This window comes from Polyodon spathula, chromosome 18 (genome assembly GCF_017654505.1).
Source record: "Polyodon spathula isolate WHYD16114869_AA chromosome 18, ASM1765450v1, whole genome shotgun sequence".
Taxonomy (NCBI): domain Eukaryota; kingdom Metazoa; phylum Chordata; class Actinopteri; order Acipenseriformes; family Polyodontidae; genus Polyodon; species Polyodon spathula.
In genome coordinates this window covers 26,620,816-26,646,028 of record NC_054551.1, presented here as the reverse complement: position 1 = coordinate 26,646,028, position 25,213 = coordinate 26,620,816, and the positions used below count along the sequence as shown (strand labels likewise).

Below are 25,213 nucleotides of genomic sequence, written 5' to 3'. Positions count from 1 at the left end.
TCAGATAAATAAGAAACTGCATTGATAACAACTGCTTGTCACATGGATGATCTGAACGCTTGGTCAATGGGTCAGGTAGGACAGACTTGACAAGTCAGAGATGATGTGCATTCAAATGTATTTTCACAAAATATTCAAACAAAGCAAAAACCGAACACAAATACAGATCTGCTTTTACTTTTCATCTCTTAGTTAGCATTCTCACCCAGCTAATTCTTTTTTTATGTTGTACCCTGTCCCTGCCAAACGTACAAAATTATTACACTGTACATATTTTTATAAACAGGTTCTTCTCCCAGTCTTCACAAACATGTCATAACATATTGTTTGTTTTAATAGGCTAAAGAGACGTGAATTGTATGCATAACAATGGGACAGTATCGAGTTCTATAAGGGACTAACAGAGATCTGGGCTGTCTCGCTGACAGGCTGGTGTCTAATCAATAAATATGTTTAATCAAAGCCGTCTTCAGGATTGGCAGTGGCTTTCAGTCTCATTGCATTTAAACTTGTTTTACAAATGACATTCAAAAGCGAGACACATTCCAGAGGGTTTTTACTAGATTAGTAGATAAAAGTAGTTGTGAATTTCATACAGTATCAAATCAGCTAGTATGTTTCTGTCTTACACAAATTATTCTAAAGGTTTAGACAAATGTGAATATATTAAGCTGCTATTTACAAAAGATTTCCACTGGCAATGTACCTTGCTCTTAATGGTTTGCTTTAAAGCACAGCAATGATGCACTGCCTAGTAGTTATTCAGAATAACAATAACAACTGCACTGGGTCTGCCAGTCTCATTAAAGGTTATTAAATCAGAGGAAGAAGCATTTTTGTTTTAAGTGCCACACTATTTTAATGGTCAGTAACGTAAACAAAATTTAAGCAGAACTGAATGCAAATGTTGTTGCTTTTTATCAATCGATCAATCTTTATTTTGATAAAGCAAATTTCACGACAGATCGCCGCAAAGTGCTTTGTAAAAATATTAATAAACATTACACAAAGTAACAATCAGCAGTAAAAATGAACAACAGAATAAAAACATAACAGTAAAAGAGTAAAACAAGCAAGAAAGGGTAAGAAAACATTTTAAGATTATAAGCTTGCTTATAAAAATGTGTTTTTAATCAGATTTTAAAGGCAGCAACATTGGGACCTTTCTTTACAGGGCTAGGCAGATCATTCCATAATTTAGGTTTTTTTTAGCTGAATGCTCTACCCCCTGTGTTTTTTTTTTCTGAATTTTGGTAATAGGAAGTAAGCCGGCATCCTGTGATCAAAGTAAGCGTCTTGGAACATATGGGGTTAAAGATAATATAAGTAGGTTAAAAGCAGCACATATCCTAAAGTCTCTTAATACCTTCTAAACTGGATAGGAAGCCTGTGCACAGTGGTAATGTGTTCTTGTCCCTGTTAAAACTAGCAACATTTTGTACAAGCTGCAGATGAGAAGTACCAGAGGATAGGGCATTACAGTAATCAATCCTTGAAGATACAAAATCATTCATCAGTTTCTCAGCATCTGATCAAGAAGGAATACTTTTCAGATATTATTTATGGTATGCAAGATAAACAAAAAGCGTCGTATATGTGTGTTTTTCTTTCTTTGTTTTCTTAATTTGGTTACCTTGTAGATGTCAAAGTAATAGTATGAATATTGATATCTACCTCACTTCCCAAACCCTCCAGTTGCAGATTATTTTCCATTTCTATTGCCGTTTGTCTCTGTTTAAGATTCTACTAAACATCATCGGCACAGCTGATTTAGCCAGCAGGTTGGGCAGCTCTGATTTTGTATATGATGTTGAGAAAGCAGTGATTTGTTTAAAAAACATATATAGTATATTTATATTGTACTACTTCTCTTGTGTTTATTGCAAATGGTTAATTTCTGACTACACAAAGCATACGATTATGCTACTTGTTTTCTGTGTAGGAACTAAGCTTGAGTTACATGTAGTCATAGTGTGTAATTATGTAGTAATGGATTTTGTTTGCCCTTTACTGTTCACTTGACAGTTGTATACAGAATATGGAATATATTCCACCCCTTCTTTCCAGTTTTCAGACCGTGCTGACTTTCCAGTGGAATTGTTTGCAAGGTGTGAATTTACAGGATAACAATTTCTTATTCATTTTAGGGTCTTCCAGGTCCACCAGGCGAGAAAGGAGAAAATGGAGACGTTGGTCCAATGGTGAGTAATTTTTTTTTTCCCCCTAAATAGTAGTGATTTTGGAAGCATGACATTACTGGATCGCCATCTCTAAGGACCATTTTGTGGATGCATACTTTTTATGCTTATCTGCATTTTAAGAAACATTTCTGTTTACAATGGCAGTCAGGTGCACATATTACTTTTCTTAAAGAATGCTAATAGTTTGAGTCCTAAGTAATTGCTCTTCTTTCCTTTTAACAGGGCCCCCCTGGTCCCCCAGGTCCTAGAGGCCCTCAGGGTCCGAATGGAGCCGATGTAAGTAAACCACATTAATGAGTATTTCCTTAAACCGTTTGTTTTTTGCTACATGAATTTTATGTAATTAAATTCCACATGCTTGTATGCCTCTTGTTGACAGGGTCCACAAGGTCCCCCTGGTGGCCTGGGTTCTGTTGGCGCAGTTGGTGAGAAGGTAAGCACCGGTAAAGCTACATAAAGGAGTATTGAACTTAAAATTGTAACAACCAGCCTAGACATATGAGCAGAGCTGACTTTGACATATTTTGTTATACTGTTGTTGGCAAATTCTTTTAAGTTGTTTTAGTGCTTTCATTAATTGCATTTCAGTTTCTGCCATACTATTAATAATTCTGTTTTATAAGTTAACACCAGCATTTCATTTTAATTACATTTGACAGGCTACTACCAATACCAAGTGGATGGCTCAAATTAGTGTACAGAAATATTAAATATGAAAACCCTTCTCACTTTAAAGCATTGAGCCCCCCCCCCAGTATAACTAAATCAGGATTGTAGAACTTTACAAATATAAAACTGTAGGCCAGTTTGTTTCTTCTTTTGGCAATGAGTTTCATTAATTACATTTCATCCCAGCAACTAGTTTATTTACAAGTTAAGTTTTTTATTGCTAACAATTGCTGCTAAAATATATTATTGTCGGAGGACAAATAAATGTTAAAAAAATATACTTCTATATACTATTTTTTATTTTTTATTTTAAAATTTAAACCTTCTCAGACTATGTTGTATATTATCCTTCCAGCATTGACTGGTCATCCATTGCATGCACAGTAACACAAAATGTGATTGTTAACTACAAATATGGACTCCTGTATTCCTGAAACCTGTTTTATACTTACGTTTACCATGACAGTAATAAACACTGTAAACAACTACATTTCTTTTGTATGGATCCTTTAGCTATAGTTAGTTTTGTTCACTGTATTTATGTATAATTATCAATGCTTTCATGGAGAAATTATTTGCAGAAAACAAATTAAGCGTTGTACATCCTGATTGATTTCACTGTAAAAGTGACCTAAATGTTTTCTTTCTTGTTCTTCTTTGTGTAGGGTGAGCATGGTGAAGCAGGTAACCCTGGACCTCCAGGAGAATCTGGCACTGGGGTAAGTTCAGCTAGCATGATAGTAAAACAGAATATTAATTTAGCAAACTGCAGCTGTCACTCCCCTTTAAAAAAACTCTTGAACCAAAATAAGGAATACACAATAATACCCATTTAGAATGCCCTTCAGTTACTTCTAGTAATTATTCCAAGCTAAAGGCACAAAAGACTTTTCATATTACATATATTGTATTAAATGTAACCATCCCTTCTGTTCCACATGTATTGTGATTTTATAACAATAAGCTATTCCTGACAACTGTTGATTTAGCTTTGACCCACTAAAATGAATTCCTACAAGCACAGTACAATGGAAAATACATAATACATTCAAAACAAAGACATGAACATTCAATGAAGAGAACTCGGAAACAATGACCAATAACAGAATAAGTTAAGATGTTTTTAAAAGAGCAATACAATGAATGTAGAAGGGGAAAAAAACACTTGCTGATGCAATCTTCACAGTCAGAAACAAGGGAAATGAAATAAATCAATACCATGCAAAATATCCACTATACATGTTTATCTAACAGTTTTAATATAACCCCCCTTTTGGTTTACCATCACTAATGTCCTGTATAATATTTTCACTCAGCATAGGTTTTGTCAGCAATGTCACACATAATATAGTCTACCAACAACCCAACCCTCCATTTCCTATGCTCATACACTAGGTGCGGATGGGAGGGGGGTTACATTTTTTTATATTTTGAAAATATACATTATTTCAGCACTTGTGGCTTTGCCACTCATGCATTACAACACAAAACCAACTCAAAACACATATTATTGTGTGATAATAGATTCTCTGACCCATACATTAAAAAATGATTCATATGTGTGTAGAGTTACACTCACACCGCACATGTGTAAATGTGTGTATCCTAGTTTTAAGATTAGGATTTCTGATGTAGCTCTGAATAAACAGCAGTGATATCGGTGGTTAATTTCATTTGATTTTCTGTCTGTTGCAGGGTCCTAAAGGAGAGAGGGGAGAGAAGGGAGAATCAGGTCCACCTGGAGCTGCTGGACCAGCTGGTCGCAAGGGACCTCCAGGAGACGATGGTCCCAAGGGTAACCCTGTAAGTACACATGTGGAGTAATGGAAGAGATTCTAGGCTGTGCAGCCAATCAAATTCCAGGTTTCTCTGCCATTATTCCACCTTGAAAATGCCACTGCTCACAGTTATTAAATCTATATACATTTATATTGGTTTTCAGTAATGTTTCTTCTGTATCATTATATGGAAGAAAACAATTCAAAATATTAATGACATAGGATCATGAAATGGAAACATAACCTGTTCCTGTACTTGTTTTAATCAGCGTGTATCCTGATTTCTAATTTAGGGTCCAGTTGGATTCCCTGGAGACCCTGGTCCCCCTGGTGAGGCTGGTCCAGCTGTAAGTAAAACTGCAATGAATACTGTATCAATTTTAAAATCATAATATATGGAAACCAGGACTAATTATGTACAGTATACTAGTGTCAAAACACATCCGAGCTGATCACATTAATATTACACGTACTACATATATAATTGTATAATTCATACTACGTAAGCCTTTTTACTCATTGAACACATAAATACATTATTTTCTAAGTCTTTGTAATAAAACTGATCTATGAAGGTACTGTGAGAAGGGTATGTGTATTATTTTTTTGTATTTTGTAGTGTAAGACATGATGTACTATAGTTTATCATTGCAAACATATTGCCATTCTACACAGAAGAACTCGGTTCAGACAGAAAAATACAGAAAGATGAATTTTAAAGCCGTGAAATAATTTGTGTTGTTTAATTGCAGGGCCAAGATGGGTCTGGTGGAGAGAAGGGAGATGATGGTGAAGCTGGTCAACCTGTAAGAATGAATTATTATTATTATTATTATTATTATTATTATTATTATTTTGAGTAACAATAGATCAGGCAATCAGTGGACTCTATATTCAATCTGCAATCTACTCTCTTCTAACATATGTAGATTGAATGTACTGTGCAGTATATTTGCATGACAGTTCATTTAAGCTTATACATTGTATAGAATTCTGAATCGTTATTACCATAACAATGATTTGTAGCACCTTGCATTGAAATTTGCCAAGCAAGGTTGAGAAACTAGGTTGCACAATGTAACTGTAATAAAGTACTTCAGAAAAGGCATGCATATTAAGTGAAGTGTAAACTTAACCGTTAAAATGAGAACATGCTTTTGAAGTTCAGGATTGAAAAAATATTTGTAGCCTTGATAAGTGTGAAAGTATTTAAGAATTTAAATATGTATTTACACAAAATAAATTAAAAAAAATGTTTAGATTAAATACATTAGATTGTACATAACATAGGCATTGCAGTCTATGTACTGTATGTAATATCTATGCTTTGGTAGATACTGATTTAACTTGACTGCTTAGTTAACCGTTCTGTTAAAAAAAGCCTGTCATTTGTTCATAACTGTGGTACACATTTTGGTCTCATTGCTCTAATGGTACAATATATTGTTTCTAAGTGTGTTTGTTTTAGTGTCCTGTGAAAGGGTAGCATTCCAGGCAAGGCTAGTGGCAGGGGGTAGTAGACACAGGAGATTGTAGTTCAGGCGCTTTCTCTGCACACTTAGCTCACATGGACTTAATTACCTTTCATTACAATACAGATCACCAGGAAAAGCATCCTCCAGGATGTAGTTAAAGCCTCACCTTTATTATAATAAATGACCCACCTTAGACATTCTGGCAGAGGAATCTAAGCGTGTGTACTATTATTTACAACATACCACATATTATTTTCGGTTTTGGTCAAAGATCTGTTGATGACGAACACAGAACAAGATAATTCAGTTTTTTTTCTTTTCCTTTGATGTTCAATTAATAAATTCCAAATGCACAGGCAGGGTTTTGAAGTGCAAATTCAGCATGTCTATGAAGGACAGTACTCTTGGTCAATGTTATTGTTATATCCATGTAGCTCAATGTGTTTTTTTTCTGTTAAGGGTCCTCCTGGTCCATCTGGAGAAGCTGGCCCACCTGGTCCTCCTGGTAAAAGAGTGAGTAGAACATCCTCATCTTTGACATTACAGTTTACCGCATGGTAGCAATGAGCTGGTACCAGAGGCCATATCCACAGCCGTGCTAAAGGGAATGCTAAGAGCTATTTTCTTAAGGACCATGGATAAGTATAAACCATGTTGTAACCAGGCTGCTAGTGTGGTTAAGAGTGAGTTTATCTTGTTTTCTTTTTTCTTTTTAGCTGAGGAGCAATATGCGCACTCTTTCAACTTAAGTCTCTTTAGAAATATAATATAATCTGGCATATCAGTAATTGAAGTTTAATACAATAATCTGCCTTCATAGGTGATTGGTTTATAGCATTAAGCAAGCCTATGTTTAATTTGCAATTAATGTTTTACATGACTGTACAAGAGAGGTATACAGACAGATTTTTTTCCTGGTTTCGGGTACTATTTTTTAATGACAAAAACAACAAATCTGATTTTGGGTGTGATCATGAAGGGAGGGTTAGATCTATAGAAGTTGGTTTAAATGTAAATAAGTTTAGTTGTTGTTTTTAATTCTATCACATCATTAGATCTCCTGCTTCCTATGGCACACTTTGTTCAGTCTGCATGAGAGTTTCATTATTTAAACGTCTTGTATATCATGCGGTTTTCCCATCACACTATTAGTCTTAAAGCCAGTTATTTTGGTATACATGAGTCTTTATTAATAGTGTATCTACGGCACTTACAACTAGACTCTAAATGGCAGTATAAAGAAAACCAGAAAATAAAGCAGCACATTACAAAAAAACTGCTGACTTTGTAGTGATTTTTTGCTTTGCCACTGAGGGCAATTAGTTGAACTTTAATGTTTTTTTTTTTTTTGGAAGTAATTAAGCAAATACATTCTATCAATGCCTTAAACAGCCTTGTTTGTGATGACATGCTTAATTGGCTTTGCCTGTTTTAAGAAGCACCACACCAATTTTACTGCATCAGTAATGTCTTGAATAGCAATTAAAGATTCTAATCTAAAAAGATAATAATCAATTTAATAATAATCAATTGTCACTATTGTGACAGCAGTGATAATGCAGGCCCTTAAGGTTTATTGTAGACCGTTTCAAATCTGTTTAATAAGGTTGAAAAATTGAGAATGCAATCCAAGGCATTATAGATTCCCACTTATGAAGCCTATATCTTAAAAATGTCAGAAATGTGATCAAGCTATGCATATGTGCTCTTCGTAATGGTACATAGATAACAGCAAAGACAGAATGGTATGGGGAAGTCAGGATATAATAGATATAAATGTAAATAGTTTTTTCAATTTAAATAAGGGTGTCTAATCACACATGCACAGTATTTGATAAAATAATGAACAAGTGAGCCACCAGAGATCAATTCAGGAAAACTGTGGTTCTGAAAGTTGACCACATGGAGCTATTCATTCAGATACAGATGTGAATGAATCAATCTTACAGCACAGAGATTAGCTACTTTTTCAATGTCACACTTGTAATGAATACAGCTCTCTTTGGCATTATAGTTTCAACAGGGTCATTGTATGGAAGTCTGCGGAAATAAGTCTCAAACCCAGGAAGAAATGAAGAGAGTGCTAATGGGCTTTTTCTGGATATGAAATCTATGTGTGAAATTGAAAACATAAAACAGAGTTAGTCTCAAACTCATTTATTTCACTCAGATAGAACCAGGTTTTGAATGAAGTATAGAAATAGCTTCCTAATAGAATACTGATCTAAGTGGGCTGAATGACAGCAGTGTAAAAACAATGGCATAATGTATAAAGGGAAATGAAGTTCTCATTTTCAGGACATGTACCTGGAGAAATATTCTATTCGGTTTCTCAGAGACGAATTGCATCTTAGGGTAATACAATTTTATTTCACAGTCATGTTAGCTTTAAATGTATTGCTTGACCAAAATTTTCAACTTTTAATATATGTTTTTGTTCACTTGTTGACACGACTAACATTTGAAACACCAAAACAGGATACAATGCATAAACTGGCATGTTCTTTTTAAAATCCTATTTCAAAGCAAAATGCCTCCTACATATTTTTCAGTACATTCCGGATTGCAGTCCTCTAAGCATGCTTCTGTTCTGTGGTGTATTTGTCTATGTAGAAAGCAGGGCTACCTGGTTCAAGCAGCATATTTTTCTCTAAGACACCCAATTAAGGAAGGCAGTGTAGGCATTCATGTACGGTAGCTGTAGATAAATTATACACACCAGGCTCTGAACAATGAACTGTTTTTCTACCCTAAAAATCCCTGTCCACACGACCTAAATAATGTGCCATAAACCTACATTGAAAGACCACACAGTTGACCATCAAAATAGCAATTCATTATAAAATTCACTTGCAAAACAATTTGAGGTTTAAACAAAGTGTAGAAAAAACACCAAGACTTTTGACAGGAACAGATATGTTAATATAATCAATTCTAGTTAGTCTTCTTTAGGCTTTCCTCCTACTGCTCAAGTAGCTTGTATGTTTCAACAATTTAACCCCCTAACCCCTTTCCATTTTGTTTTGTAATGGATCTGAAAACCTAGTCCACATACGTACCTGCAACATAAAAAACCCCAGACATCCATATCATTTACCCTAGCAAAGCCCAAATTATCGCTGGGCATATTTAGGATGTAACGTTTTAAATTAGCATGCTCTTACACTTAGCAGTATCAAAAATATGCATATAATATTTTCCCAATCTATGCCATCCCTGGTCCTCAAATTAACGTTTCTTCCTATCCAGCATATTTCATAACTCGAACAATATAATATAATATATTACATCAGAGGCTCAATTACTGAAGACCTGGGGGATATATTAGCAAAACTGCTTTTTCATCACACTAGGAGTATAAATCCTTGAAATACAAGATAGAATAATTTCTGAAAATCACAGGTTATATCATCCACAGAATTCATAATGCACAGCTAAGGGGTTGTTTTGCATTTAAGGTAAAGAGTTTTGCTTTCACAGCATCTTGCCTGCAGCTATTTGAAATGAAATTGACATGTTTTGCAAGCTCTTTGGAGTTAGTGCTTTGAATAACTAAAAAGTTTGTACCAGTTTTTTTGCAGAATTTCATTTTCTTCATAAAAAAGCTAAATACATTTTGCTTTTTTTTCCTGTGTCTGAATACCACCGTTTGTGACACCTATGAACACATATGATATGTCCTGCCTTTTCAGATTTCCTTTTTAAAATATATAGGCATTATAAACATTTTTAAAAAATTTAAAAAACTTGAAAAACTACCATGCAAAAAAATATTTCTGAAAATAACCAAAGCAAGGCAGAAGGTTAAAAGGCATGTGTATCTTGTTCCATTGGAGAATGCAACACAATAATCCACTTGATCACAGCAGAGGCTTTGCATTCATTTAATCTTGCACTTGCATCTTGATGAGATGATGGTTTCATTAAGTCAAGGGGCAGTTTTTCACTTGAAAGTGATTTTTCAACAATTGAAATGACCCAGAGGACATCAAAATAACGTAGGTAGATCATTTGTATTATCCAGCCCCGTAAACCAATTTGTATTGTCCAACCCTGTAAACGAATTTGTATTGACCAACCGTGTAACTCATTTGCTAGTTTCCTCTGTTGTGGCACTACATATACAAGCATGGGAGTAATGCATAATGCTTAGAACCTCTCACTGGTGTGAAGACACTGTTCTGAATTCAGTGGCCCATTTATTTAGCAGTGTACTGCTTGGTGCAGCTAAATGCAGCATTAAGTGTGATTAGTAATGAGGCACTGTCATTTGTTCTTGCCTGGTGAGAGATAATATTTATAATTTATAGCTCACAGTGTGATCATTTACATTGTAGCTGCAGTGCTTAGTTATTATTGCCACACAGTACATATGGATATGAATTATCTAATATTTCCAATAATTCATTTTATTTTGAATTTACATATAAAAACAATTAATAAATACTATACAATACATTCTCACTCAAGATGCTGATTTGTTTGTGATTCAGTGCTATGGGTTCCGTTTTATAATATTCAGTCGGATGAAACTTATACAAACATATTGATGAGAAGTTTTTATAAATGTTTCCCTGGACATCAGATTAGAATATTAGAATATGAACAAATGGATTCAATGCAGGACCGAAGTAATGCAAGCAAATGTGTTTCTTTGTGAGCTATTAAAGTAGCAGTATTAACAATGACGCTGGCAACTGAATTTTTAATTGTTTGGTTCAATTAAAAGTTCATACACAACTGATTGTAGCTTATTGTTATAATACATATATGAAGGGATTTTGTTAAGACTAAGCACTTAGCACTGGGACTCATTTGCAAACCTTTTCCTATGGCATTGCATTAATGTTCCATTTAACAACGCAATTACAAACTAGGTGACAGTATGATGAACTTTTTTTTTTTTTTCGTTCTCTAGGGTCCTCCTGGATTAGCTGGTGCTGAAGGCAGGCAAGGAGAAAAGGGTGCAAAGGTACTGTGCGAATTAATCACACATTTTATTTGTGGCTTACATTTCTAAGTTATATATTTCAGTGTCATGCACTTAGATTAACAGGTGTTTTAATATTTTGTACATTTAATTATTCCTAGCTTAGTATTCAAGGACAAAATAAAATATTGAGAGAAGAAAATGATCAATTCCTTCCCAAGGAATATGATGACATTTATGCAGGTTAATCAAAGATTCCCCAAAAACTCTACCTGCCTCAGAAGATGATGTTCACCAGATGCTGGACTATTCCTTTGTGAAATATTATAGTTGGAAGCATCTTACAAAACAAAGCTGTTGTTATTTTATTAAAGTGTTGTTGTTTTCATTTCAATAACAGGGAGAAGCTGGCTCAGAGGGTCCACAAGGAAAGACAGGCCCAGTTGGTCCACAAGGTCCCCCAGGAAAGCAAGGCTCAGAGGGCCTTCGTGGTATTCCAGGCCCTGTTGTAAGTAGAAATGATCGATACTTTTTCATAAAATTATGATCAAACACAGAGGGGCGTTCTTAGACTATGTCCCAGTTTTTCCTGGTTCTACATAACTATATATAACCACCACCTAAGGAGAGGAATCTTAGTGCTATTATTCTTTTCTTTTTTGTAACAATACAAACTGGTCTAAATGTGTAAAATTGCCATCTTTATGAGGTGTTTAACTGTGTGTTATCTTGACACATCTATATAATAATTTTGCAGGGTGAACAAGGACTTCCAGGTGCTGCTGGACAGGACGGCCCTCCTGGACCTATGGTAAGATTTTCACATATTTATTAGTAAGCACAAGGCTGTTAATATTGTTTTGTAAAATACAATATTTTTGCTTGGTTTTAGGCTCGGTAGTGTCTGTAAATACATAGGACTACAGTGTGTCTGTAGGTGTTCTAATGCTTTGATAAATGTGACCCAGATGGGTGATTTGAAACCTGGTATTAGACTTCTACTGAATGTTTTATTTTTCACTTCTCTTTTTCTATGTTTAGGGTCCACCTGGCCTCCCTGGCTTGAAAGGTGATCCTGGTACTAAAGGTGAAAAAGTGAGTGATCCCAAAATACCACAAAAAAAAAAACACAGAAATGTGCAGTTTTGGTAGACAAGTACATATTGAACTCATGAGCCCAAGTGGATGGTTGCCCCGAAACCCCTGGTCTCTCTGGCCTCTCATTTTGCCAAAGATCAGCTGTAGCATGAGTCTGTGAAGATCCTGGTTCAGTGGATTGCATCACAGACTTGGAGTGGCACTTTACAGTCTTAGGATGAGCAATGGTTCAGGTCAGGCTAAAGTCATCTTGGTGATGTGAACTACCAGCTAAGTTTAACTGCATAATAAAAAAGGGTTAGTCCACTATACCATGCCCCATAATCAATAACAATGACATCTAAAGAAATGACTTGAAGTTAACTGGATGAAATTGTAATGTGAAACTTATTACAGTGCTACCTTGTTAAACGCAACCTGTTAGTAAGGTCGTGGTTCCCATTTTCCCCATAACACTATGTAACACAATTTTTGTTCCTGGGTAGTAAGTATTATTTCTTAATTGCTTATGCCTCAAAAATATAGAAAATGGCTATTATTCCCCACAAACTTTGCTTTTGTGACCAGGACAGTGATATTTCAAAATATCACTATTTCCAATGGGAAAACAGGCAAATGTGTGTCTTTTCGTTTACATAAAGTCAGAAAAAAACAACATATGAATCCAAATTAACATGTATTTATACGAAAGTAATACAAAAATGACTACAAAAGATTTAGAAGCGAGTAGTTTTTCGAGATTTACGATTATACTGTAAATACAGTATAATCGTAAATCTCGAAAAACTACTCGCTTCTAAATCTTTTGTAGTTATTTTTGTATTACTTTAGTATAAATACATGTTAATTTGGATTCATGGACCCCGACAACCGCATTATAACGGGGTAGCTCTGTTTGTACATTTAATTTCTCCATGCCTAGACTTTTGAAAAATACATGGACATGCACTGCAAATAAGGCTGTGTTATTCATTTGCAAAGCTTGTGGCAGGGAACATAATTATCCATCCAAGCTTAAAGGAATTTAGATTTGTAATCTGCATGCCAGAGAGCAAGCATTTTGTTATTCTGCTGGCAAACCTATGTAGATCTTTTTTTATTTTTTGCTGGATTAATATTATAATGGTCATCAACCCTCCATCTTATCTATAACTTTCACCAGTTTGACAGGTTCTGAATTAAACTGCAATAATTACATTGGTGGGCCTCATACCACTGTATAATGTAGAATGCTATAGATGTATCACTGCTGACAAGAGAATTGAAAAGATCACATAGAATTAGAGATATACGTAAAATGTAGAATTAATTTACATAATAATAGTGCAATTACAGTGTTCAGCTACCTGTAAAAATTAGTTTCATATCATAGGTAAGGGTGGCAGCCTAGCCACAGGATTTGTGTGGGGTCTACATGTTGTTAGCATTATGTATCTGTCATTATAGGGCCACCCAGGTTTGATTGGTCTCATCGGTCCACCTGGTGAGCAGGGAGAGAAGGGTGACCGAGGTCTGCCTGGCCTACAAGGTTCTCATGGCTCCAAGGGTGACTCAGTAAGTATCCTATTCATTTTTTTTTTTCAAATATATATATGTTGTTATTCCTTGAACTTGATTTGATTAGAGTGCAATGTAAATATTTCCACTGAAATTGCCTTTGTTTCTTTGTGCTTGTTTCACAGGGTATCGGTGGTTCACCTGGTCCTCTTGGTCCCCCTGGTCCTCCTGGTCTTCCAGTAAGCTGTTCTCCTCATTAGAATGAAGTGTTTAAATCATGAAACCCTGACTTTAAGGATACTTGTTTTTACTAAAATGTGTTTCCTTCTGTTTGTTTAATGTAGGGTCCTCAAGGTCCAAAGGGTAGCAAGGGTTCTTTGGTAAGTTTCTACATTTCATTTTTGTTTTAGATTAAACAATATTTTATAGATAACACAATGCTAAGCCAAATTAAGTGTGACACAGATGCCCTCACAGTGTTTTCATCTCTTCACAGGGGTCTGTTGGTCAAAAGGGTGACACAGGTGTGGCAGGTCCTCCAGGTCTTCCTGTAAGTGTGCTTTAAAATCCACAAAATAAAAATGGAAAATTTCACGAGTTGACTAGATTTCTAGCTTGTTTTCTTAAAATAAAAAAAAAAAAACACTGCTTACAGTAGATGCAACCGAATAGGAGAAAATAATAATTGCAAAATGTCTTTAGGGTCCTGGCATCATTTTTACTTATGCCAAGAAATTGTGTAAAATGCAGGTTATTACATTTTTGGGATCAGTCCATAAGACAGGTCTGAGTCTCAATAAAATCAAAGAACAATAAGGCATTTACCATGAAAGTTTTTAAATAACCGGTTCCGTTACTCATTTCTGAAGGGTCCTCCTGGTGAGGTTATCCAGCCTTTGCCTATCCAGTCTCCAAAGAAGACCAGGAGATCATCCGAACAAGCTGACGAAGCCAAAAATGTCCTGGATTACTCAGACGGCATGGAAGAGATCTTCGGGTCGCTCAACACACTTAAACAAGATATTGAGCACATGAAGTACCCCATGGGCACCCAGAACAACCCAGCACGAACCTGCAAGGACCTACAGCTTTCCCATCCAGAGTTCCCAGATGGTAAGGAACTTGGGCCATTATAAACAGACATTGGAACATAATGATTGATTGAGTTATTGCCCAGCTGGCATTTAAAGTACATAGTAAATAGGCTCCCAAGTGGGACTGATAAGAGCATAACTAAAAATGCTATGCATCAACCTATGGACCGACCATCGACCTATACTTAAATGCTATGCATTTAAATATGCCACTGCTGCATATACAAGATTGAGCGAGCGTCTTACCTGATGTCTTGGCCTTTAACAATTCATGATATTTCAGGTAAAAATGCACTGTTATGCAATTTCAAAACCTAAACTAATTTGGATTGTTCTGCTGAACCGTTACTGTAGTCTAACTAGTCGTCTAAATCCTGTGCAGGTAGAATGTTGTGTTTGATCAGAAAAGGATAACATCTCTGCTACATGCAAAAAATGAAAATGTGAATTGAAAATAATGCCTTTTTTTCAATGTCTAGGTGAATACTGGATTGATCCTAACCAGGGTTGCTCTGGAGATTCCTTCAAAGTTTACTGTAACTTCACATCTGGTGGCGAGACCTGTATCTACCCAGACAGGAAGTCTGAGGCAGTAAGTTAATTGATCTCATTTATCAGAAGTGTAATCAATGTTTTTGAGGGACAAGATACAATAATCAAACCTTAGCTCCCTAATTGATTACACTATGTAACACAATTTTTGTTCCTGGGTAGTAAGTGTTATTTCCTAATTGCTTATGCTTCAAAAGTATAGAAAATGGCTATTATTCCCCACAGACTTTGCTTTTGTGACCAGAACAGTGATATTTCAAAATATGACTATTTCCAATGGGAAAACAGGCAAATGTGTGTCTTTTCGTTCACATAAAGTGATTATACTGTATTTACAGTATAATCATAAATCTCAAAAAACTACTCACTTCTAAATCGCGTGTAGTCATTTTTGTATTACTTTAGTATAAATACATGTTAATTTGGATTCATATGTTGCTTTTTTCTGACTTTATGTGAACGAAAAGACACACATTTGCCCGTTTTCCCATTGGAAATAGTGATATTTTGAAATATCACTGTCCTGATCACAAAAGCAAAGTTTGTGGGGAATAATAGCCATTTTCTATAATTTTGAGGCATAAGCAATTAGGAAATAATGCTTACTACCTAGGAACAAAAAAATAATAATAATTTATTACACAAAAAATCTGACATTTAGTTAAGGCAGTGGATCTGTAGGTTATACAGAATCAAATTGAATATTGACCAGCACAGATTTGTCAACAGAGCTTGCAATTTTAATATAATCCAAAAAGAAGCTTATAGAAAATTACTAAATAATTTAACGCTGGGATGAACACAGGATTTTCATGTTCGGGTATTTGTTCATTTTTCAAAAAGTAATAAAACTGCTCTGAATGCAGGCAGAGACAGCATAGCAGCAGGGGTAGGGGGCGTGGCCGTGGTCCCTGTGTGTGTGCCTTTATTTTACAGCAAGACCACAATATGTAACACGTTATAATAGAAAAATATCCCAGGAGTAAAGAAAAAGCTATATATGACTTACTTTACCCCAGTGAATTAACTGCAAAACAAAGGATTCCAAATAGGAGTTCAAGTTAAACATTGTTTTGTTTATTCCCAAAATAAATAGTACATAAAGTTAACAACACTTTTTTTTTTTCATTCCCTGCCATTGCCATTTTTTCAAAGTAAACAGTGGCCATCAACACATTTTCATAAAGTAATAACATTCGGTTTACTTGTGCCATTTTGTAGCTGAATAAACAAATGAAAACCTTAAATTTAACTTTAACACTTCAAGTAAAACAAACGTAGAAATGGCGTTGTAAAGTGAAGGGGAAAAAAGCTCTCCATTTCTGGTTCTTGTTTATTACATTCCACATAACAGAAAGTCACAACTAAATATATATATATATATATATATATATATATATATATATATATATATATATATATATATATATATATATATACACACATAGGTCATTGCTTGTTATCTTATAAAATTGTAATGTTTTTAACAGTTATTTCATTTAACTTTTGGTCTATAAAATGAAATGTATCCACGTTGTTCTGTACTGTACGTATTTGTACTCCACTGTTCAATACGATTTGCATTAGGAGATGGTACAAACCTCACACATCTATCGGGAAGCTCTATTATCAATGGTTTCCCGCTTTATGAAAGAAACGAATAATGTACGTGTAAAAAAAAAGACTAATACCGTTAATTATGTTCGTGTTCACTCAGGGTCGGTCGTGTACTGCAGCGTACGCTATCAGAACAATGCTACTGCCTAAAAATAAACTATTAGCAAATGAAGAGTTTTGTGCAGCAAAATGCTACCAAATATACGTTAACTTCGAGGCTTGACATACAGTCTTTAAAAAAATTACTACACAACATTTTCAAGAAGTTGGGTTGGTTAAGCGAGTTATTTCAGAATAATGTGCTTGCCTTTTTTTCTGTCAATTGAGATTCTGGCTCTCTCTAAAGGAGCACATCGTGTTTTTGTCCCAGATGGCTTTCCATAGAGATCACTATGCGTGCGAGCGCATAATCTGATTTGTTTCATTTTTGCTGTCTAAATCTTTTAAACAGAGCCTCAAGAGCTGATGTGTTGATTCTGTTATATATATATATATATATATATATATATATATATATATATATATATATATATATATATATATCACATATCACACAGAGCTCTTTTTCAATAGCCATATTGCCTGTATAGTTTTTTTCTTATTTATTTTATATTTTTGAGTGCTGTGCGAATACATTTTTTTCTACTGGAGACTGTTTGTCACTGTAATATATACAGTACAGCCTGAGCATCCCCTCATAGCAGACAATAAAAGAATGGCTAATGGTACCTTGTGGTGTTGTGCACTAAATTTAATTTATTTCTAGCTGTTACCACAGCAACCTCTTTATCTCTCACAAAAAAGCTTTCTACTCTATAGTCCAAAAACTTTCCATGAAAATACACATTTTATCTAAATCCTTGTAATCAGTATTTTAACTTGGCCTTTTTTAAAAGCAGCATAATAGATACAGCATTGTTAGTTATTTGTTAGACACAGCTAATGCTCAAAGGTTAATGTGCTTAGTTAGCTATTGGTTCATAAATATAACATATCTGCTTGACATTATGTAGCTGGCACTATTTCATATCACTGAACTGCTGTATTGTAACGTCTTTAATACAAAGGATTTACAAACCTTTGACTGAGATAGGGCAACAGCATTTCATGTGAAGCATATTTCATATGAAACTGATGTTTCTAAATTAAAACGATTTTGATATATTGTTGCAACAGTGTACAGTGTACTTTTCCCAGTATTTTAATGAGCATCCATTACAGTTAGTAAGCCAGCAACCTTTTTTTGCTGTGAAATACTCATTCGTGCTCCAGCCTCACAGGTACTTTGTATAAAAGGCAGGAACCTGTGGGAACTGAGCCATGAAATGTCTTCACTTCAGATCTTTCATTAGGGATGACATCCCAGGCAACCTGGTGAGACAGCACCAAGAGCAAATATGGTGTGTGTGTGTGTGTGTGTGTGTGTGTGTGTGTGTGTGTGTGTGTGTGTGTGTGTGTGTGTGTGTGTGTGTGTAAACCTGTGTAGGGAACTTGCCTAACTGGCCTTTCATGAGTTAAATTACTTTTCTCTTACTGCAATTTTAATATTTGAATCTGTATACGTGCCATGTATCACAATATTGTATGTTCCGAGGTTTATTAGAACATAAGAACATAAGAAAGTTTACAAACAAGAAGAGGCCATTCGGCCAATCTTGCTCGTTTGGTTGTTAGTAGCTTATTGATCCCAGAATCTCATCAAGCAGCTTCTTGAAGGATCCCAGGGTGTCAGCTTCAACAACATTACTGGGGAGTTGATTAAAGACCCTCACAATTCTCTGTGTAAAAAAGTGTCTCCTATTTTCAGTTCTGAATGCCCCTTTGTCTAATCTCCATTTGTGACCCCTGGTCCTTTCTTTTTTCAGGCTGAAAAAGTCCCTTGGGTCGACACTGTCAATACCTTTTAGAATTTTGAATGCTTGAATTAGGTCGCCACGTAGTCTTCTTTGTTCAAGACTGAACAGATTCAATTCTTTTAGCCTGTCTGCATATGACATGCCTTTTAAGCCCGGAATAATTCTGGTCGCTCTTCTTTGCACTCTTTCTAGAGCAGCAATATCTTAGAATGTATTCAACACACGTTTTCATTTATCATTTGTTTCCCTTGATTTTTTCTGATTTTTTATTTTATTTTACCACATGTGTGGCCCTATGTGGTGTTAATAATCTGTCTTGTTTGTTTCAAATTATAGGTCAGAATTTCATCCTGGCCCAAGGAAACTCCAGGATCTTGGTTCAGTGAATTTAAGCGTGGCAAACTAGTAAGTAGACTTAGGGCTGTTTTACATTATACTTGTTCTTTCTAAGCTTTTTCCCAGTCATCTTTTAGAAATGCAGGGCACTAAAGGGTTTCTGTGCTACTTTGTCCACATCAACATTTCCCCTAGTTTGTAATCCATTATTACCACTTAAGGCATAAATAGCACTATTTAAATTGTAGCTGGGATGATTTTTTGTATTATAATTTATGTATTTATTGATTTATTTATCAAAGCAGAGCTACCTATAATCCAAAATGTCATGATGATGGTTATGCATCCAAATCTACTTATTAAAAATATTAAGATGAACTGCTAAAGCAAAAACCCATACGAGGAAAACAAAATGCAAAGAAAAAAAATCCTCATAGCACATCAAATTTAAAATATCACATATTTTGAACCCCATAGCTTGCTTTCCTGGTAAATGGCTACAAGGTGTGTGTGTTTGTGGGATTATTTTTTTTTTTTAGGAAATATAATTTTGTAAGGGAACTTCGTTTTTTTTTTTTTTTTTTTTTTTTTTAAGCTGTTGTGTCTTCATCACTAACATAATTTCTGTTAATTGATCATTTACCCCTCATTGGCATTTCAAAACCTTTCTGCCTTTCAATGCATTCCTGTTTCTCTGTTTGAATGCATTATTTACATTTCAAAACCACTTGTATGCAGGCAGTTAGATAGTAGTTGAAAGGCACTTGTTTTCATGTCTTCTTCTTTGAAAAGGTATAATTTATTCATGTATCACACCGGTTTGAAGAAATATTTATATTTTCAAACCATGTTTATGTACCGTACCTCATTTGCATTCAAATGTTAAATCATGCAGGTATAGACAGCTGTTCCCCTTTTGAAGTTTATTTTTTCCACCTCTTTCTTTAAACTTCCCACAAACCTCTTTGCTGTTCTCCCACAGCTCTCATATGTGGACGTTGAAGGCAATCAAATTAACTCAGTCCAAATGACATTCCTGAAATTACTGAGTGCCTCTGCCAGACAGAATTTCACTTACAACTGTCATCAGTCCGTGGCCTGGCATGACGTGTCATCCGACAGCTTTGACAAGGCTCTGAGGTTCCTGGGATCAAACGACGAGGAGATGTCTTATGATAACAATCCGTACATCAAAGCCCTCTATGATGGTTGCGCAGTAAGTATTTCCAATTAAGTCATGTTTCTATCATTGTGACAGACCAAAATGACAGGCTCACTTTGTTTTCTGTTAACAGTAAAATTTGTACAAAACACCTCTCCCTTTTTTTCACTTTTTGTTCTTAGATGAGTACGTTTATAAGAAGAACATTTATGAAAGCCAGCAAAACAATTGTCAATATAACATTTATCAGTTTGTTTAATGTAATGGTTAATATAAACAGTATCTTAGTTTAGAGGTATGTGCATTGGCACAGTATAGATGACTAATTTTGCACAATGTTAATATAGTATTAATTTCCTTTTGCAACACTGTTTTCAAGTGATACAGTTCAAGTGAACACATTACAGGTGTTAAGATCTTTAATGTCTCAAATCTTTTTTATTTTTTTTTTTTGCAGTTGAGAAAAGGCTATGAAAAGACTGTGATGGAGATCCATACACCTAAAATTGATCAGGTGCCAATCGTAGATGTGATGTTGAATGACTTTGGTGATCCAAACCAGAAATTTGGATTTGTAGTTGGTCCTGTCTGCTTCCTTGGTTAAACTCAGAGCGATGGGCAGATCCACAAGCAAGCTGCAACTTGGTGTCACCAACCCACTTCATGCCACATGCAAGTTTTGAATAAGAATGGTGTAGAGAATTTGTCTTGCCGTGTATGTATGTATTATCTAGAAAATACCTGTTGTCTTTGTAGGGCCAGAATCACATGACTTATACCTGTTATGGAAAACCGTGAAGGACATTTGATGCCATGGCTGAGAATGGTACATAGGCAACAACATGAGGAGGTCTGATTCCTTTTGGTGCTGTACAAAAATGACTACAATGGTGCTCTGTAAAATACAACAAAGAGGTGCTAAGAAGGTGTATTTTAATAAACTGTAATTGTTCTTTTGTACAATACTGTTATTTCCAAGCCCACTTTCAAAACTTGCATGTGTCTCAGCATTGCATCTGGCTCTTAACTTTAATATTAGTTTAAAAAAAAAAAAAAAAAAAAAAAAAAAAGATATCAGTGAATATTGTGTAGCTGTCATGAAGCAAATAAAGCAAACATTTTCAGTCAAATCAATTCCCTTTTTCTAATTATAATATATCCCCTTTGTATATATTGACCACACAAAGAGCTCTGGGTTATTTGCATTCGCCTTCAAGACCCCAAGTGACAGAACAGGAAAGCCTTCTTCAGCACACTCAGATCAACTTCTTCACTAATGTTGTTTCTTTGTTCTACTTTTTAAGCAACTGAGGCATTCAATTTCTGGTGCTATACCTCAAACGTTCTAGATAAACTATAAGATCCCAAGGATGTTATACCCTGTATATATACCTTGATTAAAACCATTACGTTTATATTTTTTGGGTGGGGGACATTTTTTAAGAAACAAAAATGTGTTCATATCTTTTGTGAATTAAACAATTAGCCTTCTAGATAACACAAAATAAATGTTTGATTGGTTCATGGTTCATATAAAAAAAAAATTAAAACTGGATTCTAAACAACAACGAATTGAATGTGTGCATTGTTTGCTTGCATATTGTGTAAAATATATGTACAATAGTATAGTTTAACCTTATTTTATAGTGCCTATACATTTACCTTTCAGAAATATCTTGTTTAATTATATTCCAAGATGAGAATACAGATGCCATAATTTGTCTAGGTCATGTGATTCTACCTAGTTGCTAAGCAACATGTAAGGGGACTGCTAACTTCAGAGCTTTCTGTATTGGACCCAAATCTTTGTCATTTCTCGTACAAGTTCTTTTTAATTTGAAGCTGTTTTTTTCCCTTCTTTCTGCGTTAGTTGTCATGGCAGTAGAAACAACCTTTTTTTTTAACACTTCAGAAAATTCCCTTTTGTAATTATTTCGATAATATATGTAAGACTTGAAATAAATGTTTGGTAACTATTGCTTTTTGAGTTGTTAAATTAATTGGATTAAGTTGAAACTACATTATATTTGGTTATTTTTTAATTTGTATTAAAATGTCTGACATAATGCGTGTAAACTACGGTACAGAAGAGCATTCTATGGTAATGCATTTTCATTTATTTTCAGACCAAAGTTTGTAACTGTGAGCATCAAAGACAAATTTAAGAATTTCAACAATAAAGATCAAGTCTTGTCTACCTAGATTAGTCACTCATCTTTTTATATCACCACTCAATAGTCCTCACAAGTGTCATTCAAATGTATCTCTCTACCACCTTATAAAAGGATTTGTAAAGAGATACGAGATGAGATCCGTTTTCCACATATTATTACTTGATGTAACATATTCTAACCAAATGTCATCATTTAATGTAGGTATGTGTATGTGTGTGTGTATATATGTATATATATATAGACATACACTCACACACACACACACACACACACACACACACACGCTACGTCATTCTAATGTGTTTGTCGCGGTCCATAATTAGGAGACTGCATTATTTGTGTTTCGCCTTATAAAGAATATTTCACATTCTTGCACTCTATTGTTTAACTGTAAAAAGTAATTTTATAGGGTTGTAAATGGTTGTAAATGTGAATGGTACCAAAATGTGAAGTACGACTATATACAACTATATATATATATATATATATATATATATATATATATATATATATATATATATATATATATACACCCACACACACAGAGTTTTATATATATATATATATATATATATATATATACACACACACACACACACACACACACACACACACACACACACACATACCGTGAAAAAGTATTTGCCCCCTGTCTGATTTTCTGCATTTTTGCATATTTTTGACATTGAATGTTATCAGATCTCCAACCAAAATCTAATATTAGATAAAAGGGACCCTGAGTGAACAAATAACACAAAATGTTGATATTTATTTTATTTATTTATTAAAGAAAGTTATGCAACACCCAGTGCCCCGTGTGAAAAAGTAATCGCCCCCTTAGACTCAATAACTGGTTACGCCACCTTAAACAGCAATAACTGCAACCAAACGCTTCCTGTAGTTATTGACCAGTCTCTCCCAGCACTGTGGAAGAATTTTGGCCACCTCCTTCATGCAGAACTGCTTCAACTCAGTGACATTTGTGGGTTTTTGAGCATAAACTGCTCGTTGCAGGTCCTGACACAACATCTCAATGGGGTTTAGGTCTGGACTTTGACTAGGCCATTCCAAAACTTTAAATGTCTTGTTCTTCAACTATTCTGATGTAGACTTGCTTGTGTGCTTCGGATCATTGTTTTGCTGCATGACCCAGCTGCGGTTCAGCTTCAGCTCACAGACAGATGGCCTGACATTCTGTAGAATTCTCTGATACGGCAGAATTCATGGTTCCTTCAATGATGGCAAGTCGTCCAGGTCCTGATGCAGCAAAGCATCCCCAAATCATGACACAACCAACACCATGCTTGACCTTTGGTATGAGGTTCTTACTGTGGAATGTAGTGTTTGGTTTTCTCCAGACATAATGGGGCCCATGTTGGCCAAAAAGTTCCAATTTTGACTTTTGTTTTTTGCTGTCTGCAATGCTTCGTACTGTATATCTGGAACATACTGGTCACAGTAGGTGTGCAGCGTGTCTTTATGACTGGGGCCTCGTAGACAGCCCACTCTGCTCATGTGGGCAGAAACAGACAATGCTTCACGTTGTGGAGGACTGCCCGCTGACAAGTTTCCCGGGTGGACTCTGTGCTTTACACACAGCTGTTGATTCAGCAGTTGCTTGGCTGCGCAAGAACAGCATACGCTAAAGAAGAAGAAGAAGAAGAAGAAGAAGAAGAAGAAGAAGAAGAAGAAGAAGAAGAAGAAGAAGAAGAAGAAGAAGCTGACCCTAATTATCCCTTTTATTGAGTTGAGTTAACTAGGGGGGCAATAACTTTTTCACACCTGAAGATTGCATGTTTGATTACCTTGCACACCAAACAAACAAAAGAAGCACTAAACTTTTGAGTCATTTTTTGTCTCAGACTCCCTCTATATACTATTACAACCCACAAAAAGATCTGACCAAATTCAATGTGAAAAATGTGCAAAAATGCAGAAAATCAGACAGGGGGCAAGGGGGGCAAATTTTAATAATAATAAATATAATATATATATATATCTAGATATATATATATATATCATATATATATACACCTTCAAAGTCACAAAAAGTTTGGAAGTTGTCAGGTGCTGCAAATTGAGTCAAATGTTGTCTAAGATGTTTTTTAGTTAAGGTAGTATGTTTCTCTTTGAATCAAATGTTAGCAAAAAATGTTTTTTAAGGTTGTATGTTTCTCTTTAAATATAACATTAGTCTGTGCTTTTGTCCAGCCTTCTTGACACTCCAAGTTTTCTAAAAATAAACATTTTTGTGTTATGGACTGAGCATTGTAATTTACTGCAAACGTTCACATGTTAGATGATGCCACTGAGTCATCACCCATGAACATACTAGCAGCATTCAACTGAAGTTATCTGTGCTTCCCCTCCCAAGGCTCTTTCATCTTTTTTTACATAAGATCCATTCTTATCAGGTACTAACATATTAAAACTTTTTTTTTTTTTTTTTTTTTTTAGTTTTTTTTATGAATGTTATTTAAATTTAGAAATGCATAGCATATTAACCTAGAGCTGCACTGCCCCATGATCCTAGGTGTCTGTTTACTATTCCATCATTAGCCTTCGGAAACCTTTAGAAAACCATGTTCTAGCCTGTATATTCCTCAACTAAGAACATCATTTTCCACTGAATTCCTATTGAACTACACATCTGTTCATGACAAATTATGCACTAGTATTAAAGCCTCAATCAGCAATGATTATTCATGAACAAGTGTTTATAAGTGTGGCTAATTATTCTGTCGTTAAATAACTGCTTAGGACAAAAATCAAAT

The 25,213-nt window shown here is 35.0% G+C and overlaps 1 protein-coding gene across 5 annotated transcripts in view; it reads left to right on the top strand.

Annotated features, from left to right (window-relative positions):
• LOC121330671 (collagen alpha-1(XI) chain-like) overlaps positions 1–22,462 on the top strand; it is an 84,516-nt gene extending 62,054 nt beyond the window's left edge. For all 5 annotated transcript variants that reach the window (XM_041277364.1, XM_041277365.1, XM_041277366.1 and 2 more), the window contains 21 exons: positions 2,148–2,201; positions 2,424–2,477; positions 2,581–2,634; positions 3,536–3,589; positions 4,566–4,673; positions 4,942–4,995; positions 5,401–5,454; positions 6,583–6,636; positions 11,042–11,095; positions 11,454–11,561; positions 11,811–11,864; positions 12,095–12,148; positions 13,598–13,705; positions 13,834–13,887; positions 13,993–14,028; positions 14,145–14,198; positions 14,518–14,761; positions 15,222–15,334; positions 19,104–19,172; positions 20,086–20,319; positions 20,723–22,462. In XM_041277364.1, coding sequence (XP_041133298.1) covers positions 2,148–2,201; positions 2,424–2,477; positions 2,581–2,634; positions 3,536–3,589; positions 4,566–4,673; positions 4,942–4,995; positions 5,401–5,454; positions 6,583–6,636; positions 11,042–11,095; positions 11,454–11,561; positions 11,811–11,864; positions 12,095–12,148; positions 13,598–13,705; positions 13,834–13,887; positions 13,993–14,028; positions 14,145–14,198; positions 14,518–14,761; positions 15,222–15,334; positions 19,104–19,172; positions 20,086–20,319; positions 20,723–20,869 — 1,815 coding nt within the window. In that variant the 3' untranslated portion in view covers positions 20,870–22,462. The remainder of the gene's footprint in view (positions 1–2,147; positions 2,202–2,423; positions 2,478–2,580; positions 2,635–3,535; positions 3,590–4,565; positions 4,674–4,941; positions 4,996–5,400; positions 5,455–6,582; positions 6,637–11,041; positions 11,096–11,453; positions 11,562–11,810; positions 11,865–12,094; positions 12,149–13,597; positions 13,706–13,833; positions 13,888–13,992; positions 14,029–14,144; positions 14,199–14,517; positions 14,762–15,221; positions 15,335–19,103; positions 19,173–20,085; positions 20,320–20,722) is intronic.
• Positions 22,463–25,213: the final 2,751 nt, after the last annotated feature.